General features: G+C 39.9%; 1 protein-coding gene across 1 annotated transcript in view; it reads left to right on the top strand.

Annotated features, from left to right (window-relative positions):
• The window catches only part of LOC140728869 (scavenger receptor cysteine-rich type 1 protein M130-like), a 61,983-nt gene that overhangs the window by 18,922 nt on the left and 37,061 nt on the right, over positions 1-6,000 (top strand). Inside the window, exons 9-11 of the mRNA XM_073047955.1 lie at positions 120-188; positions 1,156-1,288; positions 1,446-1,838. Of these exons, the coding sequence (XP_072904056.1) occupies positions 120-188; positions 1,156-1,288; positions 1,446-1,838 (595 nt within the window). The remainder of the gene's footprint in view (positions 1-119; positions 189-1,155; positions 1,289-1,445; positions 1,839-6,000) is intronic.

The following is a 6,000-nucleotide window of genomic DNA, read 5'->3' as shown; positions in this document are numbered from 1 at the left end:
TTTTGGCACCCACTTTGATGACCCCTACAAAGTCTCCGGTGTGTGGTGACCAGTCCGAGAAAGGGAATTTCTCATGTCAGTTACAGTTGAAATTCTCACTTTTTGTGAACACTTCGTAGACTCTTCAAAACAGACCGCATCGTGAACTCGCTTCCACGGTGGCCCTCTGTGATATCCGCGTTCGAGAGGTACTGTGTGTCTGTCAAATCGCCTTCGGAAAGATACGGTGGCTATTTTGGCCTATCACTGCGAGACTCGCTTCTTCGCAGTATTTTGAATCTCCGTCTACAAGATCGTCATTTCGCTACACTTCAAAACTAAATATCTCTCCTATCAATTCCCCTGTGAATCCCTTGAGACTTTCTGAACTGACATTCTAAGACTGTACTCCAATAAGAATCGTTCCTAAGTTTAACCGTTTGGGAGCTAGAGACACATAGTGCTGTTAACTTTGATTTAAGTCAGTCTCCTGTTTAAATTTCCAAGTTTCTATTTGAGTGTTAATACATTTCAGACCAATTTGGAGTTTATTGGATAATTAACATTCTAACTGGGAAAAAGAGATTACCCGATTATTTTGTTTAATTGGTTTGTGAGTGGAATTCAGTGGAAATTGACGTTGGGAGTTTTCTGGAATCACCTACCCCTGCGGCATTAGGAAAAGCGAAAAAGTGTCACGTGCTGGAAACTGCTTAGAAATTGAAGTTTACAGGTATAACAACGGCTACAACTTAACAGGCGATTAAAAAGAAGATAGCTGAGCATTATGTGGCTACCAGTGTGTTTGGTGAGGAGGTGTTAGTGAAGTTTCCATTAAGTAACCTTGACCTGCAGCTACAACTGGAGCAATTGATGGTGGAGAAATTTAAAATAGAGGTGACAGACAGAAGCAGATAAAAAGAGTGAATTTGAGCTAGCAATAGCAAGGTTAAGGGCTGGTAATCAGGCTTCTGGTTTCAGGAAACCGTTTGTTGCTAGTCAAGAAGTCGAATTGTTTCCTCCATTTAATGAGCGGATGTTGATATGTACTTCCAACATTTTGAGAAAGTTGCTCAAATTTTAAAATGGCCGAAAGATATATAGCCAATTCCTTTAAAATAAAACGCACTTAAGGGTAAAACACAACAAGTTTATATTGCTTTATCCGTTGAACAGGCAGCTGATTATGATGTTGTGAAGCAGGTTATACTCAAGGGTTATGAGCTGGTTTCAGAAGCTTATCTACTAGGGTTTAGAAATCTAAATAAATCTGTGAACCAGACTTATGTAGAATTTGCCTATGAGAAATGTATGTGTGTGTGTGCGTGTGCGCGTGCGTGTGCGTGTGCGTGTGTGTGTGTGTTTATTTTGAGATGGTGCGTATCCAAAATGTGGATGATGATTTTGACAATTTAAAAGTTCCAATTGGTTCCAATTAAGGAATTTGTAAAAGTTCGTCTCTGAAGACAGGAAGGCACATTTGAATGAGAAGGACGCTACCACATTACAAGAGTCTGCTGAATTGGCAGATGAGTTTCCTTTAAACTATAAGGTTAAGTTTATCGCGAATGAGAGCTTCCGAGAAAGTAACTGGTATGATCAGGGTGAATTAGAATCAGAAACTGGTACTAGCGTTGAAAGCGAGGAAGAGGAGACAGTTCCAAATGCCTATGTTCAGGTTGTTGAAGCATCTGTAAATCCGCACGATGCTGAATATTGTGTTGAAACTCCGGTAAAGCCTGAGAAGTCTGAATTGGTTTCAAAACCTTTGACCTTGCTGAAGGAACAGCGGTCAGCCGAAACATTGCGTGTTAATTTATTTAACTACATTTTGGAATTTAAATATAAACAACCTCAAGGTTGTGGGTTGAAGAGACAGGGCTCGGTGTTGTTTTCTCTTAGAGATGCCATCTGTAGGGGTTACTACGGAAATCTGTGGAGCTAAAGGTTGTGGAGTTCGACCAAGTAACTTGTTTGGAAATTTTTGCAAGGGTAAAGTTCAGACAGTCTTTGGAGCTGATCAGCTGGTATCTAATTGTTCTGTGGTGAAGTACTAAAGAGAACATGGTTGACAAAACGCCATTTTGAATACCACAGGAGCAGGTTTTACAAAACTATGATCTCTTAATAACTCATGTTAAAGGTAAAAATGATGTAATTGCCGACTGTTTGTCCAGATGTTGAATTTGCAAAGTATTTTCTTTTTTTGTTTAACGGAGTGAAATTTGATATCTGTATACACACATGCAATACATTAGTTTGCAGAGTGTTGTATGATAACCATCCATGTATGGTACATTTTAGATTTTTGTACAATTGTATACTGTGTAAATTGTAGTTAAAATTTTGCTCCTGATGGATGAAAATTTTCTCTCCTTGGTGGGAGGTGCTATGAACCCCAGTTGCAACACCTGTGTAATGCACCCCAGTTTCAACACCTGGCACGGTACGTGCTGTACTGGAAATCTGTGTGTAATTTACCCCAGTATTAATTATTGGGACAGTACGTGATCTACTGGAAATCTGTCACTTTGTTTCTTGTACTGTCACATGATGACCTATCCCATCAGTATAAAAGCAGCCGCGCAGATTGCTCCAGAGACGCACATAGAGACACACTTTGGGAGACCCACTTTGGTGGAGAGTCGTTGTGATTGGACAGTAGCGTCGTTAGTGAGAATGAAGAGTGCCAGCTCCGATCGATTTCAAAATTGAGGAGGTAGTCGATAACGCTCTGCATTTTGGGGTGACCGACATTTCATAATCAAAACGGGGATATTTTGGCACCTACGTTGGTGATCCCTGCAAAGCGTCGTGGATGTGGTGACCAGTCCTAGAAAAAGAACTTCTTAAGTCAGTTACGTGGTTAAATTTTCACTTTTTGTAGACTATTCGTGCACTCTCCGAAGCAGACCGCATCATGAACTCGCAACCAGTGCAAAGGTACGGTGGCAGCTTGTGAGATCAGCTTTCGAGAGGTACTGTGGGTCTGCAAATCTCCTTCGGAAAGTTACGGTGACTGTTTTGACATATCTCTGCGAGACTCACTTCTTCTCTGTATTGAATTTCCGTCTTCAAGATCTTCACCGCTACACTTCAGAACTAAAAGTCTCTCCTTTGAATTCCACTGTGAATCCTTTGAAATTGTCTGAGCTGACATTCTCAGACTGTGCTCCAGTAAGACTCTGTTAAGAATTGTCCCTACGTTTAACCGTTTGGGAGCTATATTCGCAGAGCTCTGTTTACTTTATTTGATGTTAGTCGCTTGATTAATTTTCCATGTTTCTGCTTGAGTGTTAATAAATTCTTTTTTTTTTCTCCCTGACTCCTTTCCACTTCCATTATTGCTGGTTCCAGGTAACAGTCATCTATATGAATGACCTGGACATAAATGTGGGTGCTATGATAAATATATGCAGATGTCTGGAAAATACTGCTGGAAAGAAATATTATCTTCTGCTGAAGGTGGAAAAATAATAAATTGAATGTGGGTTAGAACATTGAAAGATTGATCGGAAAAATGTGAGGCAATGCAGTTTATTATAGAAGACGGGGAAAGGGCATACACAACAGGTAATAGACTAGGTGACATATTGACGATTTTTGATGTACAGAAAGCTGTTTCACCTCGGATGGACAGTGAGCCTACGATTCTAGTGGCTTTTTGCCTTCGTGGTAACAAGGTAGCATAAAAAAGATTTGAGTCGTCATGACGTAACGTTATACGTCACTGGGTCGGTCACAATTGGAATATTGTCTGCTGTCCTGCTCACTATTTTGTCAGAAGCATAAGAATTTGTTCGTGTCTGAAGAAGAAGAGATTAATGAAAATTCTGCCTAAAACGTTGGGTTTTTGTCATGGCGGCTGGATAAATTCAATGCTTGTGGGCCAAAGGAAAATAAAAGTGAAAGTTGACCTAACAGAACTAAATAAGTTATAAGAAGGAAAGACAATCAGATCTGCTCATCGTATTAAAACACGACAAATACTTAAATTAAATGGTATATTACGGTGATATTGCCCTGACAGAGTGAATGACATCTCTAATACGCCAACACAGATCAAATACTCCAATGCTAATATTGCGTATAGCTGATAGGTGTCCTCTAATTAGCTGTTTGTGAATCAGCAAATGACTTCTGGCAGTATAAGCCTTTCCTTTATCTATGAAGGACTGTATATAAGAGCCAAGGACCTGAATACTGTTGACTCTAACATCAGCATATGTTAAATTACTGGGAGGGATACCGAGACGGGGATAATTTGTATCGGGATAATCAGGTTGGCTATTATAATCAGGTCGGGTGCAAAGAATTTGATTTCGTTTATTATATACAGCATTTTATAGTATATAAAGCCAATAAGTGGATTGGCGAGTACAAGGTTGTAATTGTTTTGGATTTTACTTTAATCTTTAACCCGCATGTCAAGCTGGTAGCAATAGTATTACAACCTGCGATCAAGAGTGAGGTAGTTCAACATTTATTGGTGATAGTACACCGCGTATTATTGGGGAGCGGGGAGGGGGAACTGATTGTTCAATAGGTTTTGCACTCTTGCAGCAGAATTTCCTTTACGTTACGTCATCGATTGAATTGCAATCCAAATGGCATGATTCCTAAAAGTGTAGTGACATCCAAACAATCGGTGTGGTCGATAGACAAGAAAGTTGTCCGCTGGTAAAATCCGATAGACATCGAATTGGAAGATGTATAAAGGCATATCAGTTGAAATTTGAAAAAGATCATTGCGAAGAGATATATTTTGGGAAGTTAAGAAAGTCAGAACGTAAGTAGTGCTAAAGTTTTGATGAATACAAGGAGAGAGGCAGCGAACACTATTCTTCACTGGAGCACGGAGAAGTAGACCGGTCTGAAATCAAGGCAGATTGAATGTTTGGCTTCATTGGACGAGAGTTCCAACACTGCTGTGGGGACCTCAGTATGGATATCAGTGTGATGTTGATTCCAATTCACTTTTTGGGATCATGTGCAGTTCTGATCGCCTCAACATGGGACAACTGTTCTTAAACTGAAAAGGATGCTGCAAAGGGTTGGGAATAATCAGTTACAGGCTCCCAGAACTAGACAGCTTGAATTAAAATAAACTTTCGACAAGATTCGAAGATATTAACTAAAGATGACTGAAAGCTTCAGTATTGAGATTTGTAAAATTGCAGTACAGGGCAGTATGTCACAGTGTTTCTACAAGGATGGAGTATTCTACAAATAGATTGCATGCTGTTCGTCGAATTTGGCCGGCTAAAAGGGCTGGGAGATAATTGTTTTACAGAGCGAAAGTTGTGCATATTGCATGATCAGCCTGTGGAAACAACAGAGACAGATACATTCATGTAATTTGACAGACACAGGAACAGGTCCCTGATTAGGAAATATTTGGTTTGATATGGAGTAAAAGAAGAAAAATGGTTAGTTGAGGTCGACGTCCTGATGAGCTAGGAGAAGATGGACGGAAAAATTCGTTTCCATACTCTATTTTTCAAAGACTTCCTCAATGAAGGAAGAGATGGAGAACAAGGAAAAGTGTTGCTGAGGGAAATTACTGCAATATAAGAAGGAGTATTTTGCAATATTTCTACAGATCCAGTGTGAATATGAGACAGGGTCTCAGTGAAGGGTGGTACAGAAAGAAAAGGTTTCCAATTCCTGTAGGCAACATAACAGCGAGGTAACAGAGTCTTTTGAAGAACTCAAAGTGCCTTGTTTAGTGAACGATCATCCATTTGGCCTTGATTGCAGAGAAAAAGGCTACTTTTTTGCGGAGTTCTGATATCACGATATGAAATTAGATAATGTCGATCACAGGGCGAACATACTGTGTGCACCTTCGTTAGGGAGCTTGTTTGAAATTGATTTTAAAATTTTCCTATCCAGATATTACTGGCTGCTTTTTTTCCCCTACGGAACCTTAGCTTGGAACATGCATGTGCATGTTCAGTGAAAATGAAGTCACGAGAAATGTGTAAGGACGCTGCAATCTATTGGCGGATAATCAGGACA

Source organism: Hemitrygon akajei, chromosome 1 (assembly GCF_048418815.1).
Source record: "Hemitrygon akajei chromosome 1, sHemAka1.3, whole genome shotgun sequence".
Classification (NCBI taxonomy): domain Eukaryota; kingdom Metazoa; phylum Chordata; class Chondrichthyes; order Myliobatiformes; family Dasyatidae; genus Hemitrygon; species Hemitrygon akajei.
This window is presented reverse-complemented; position numbering and strand designations above follow the sequence as displayed.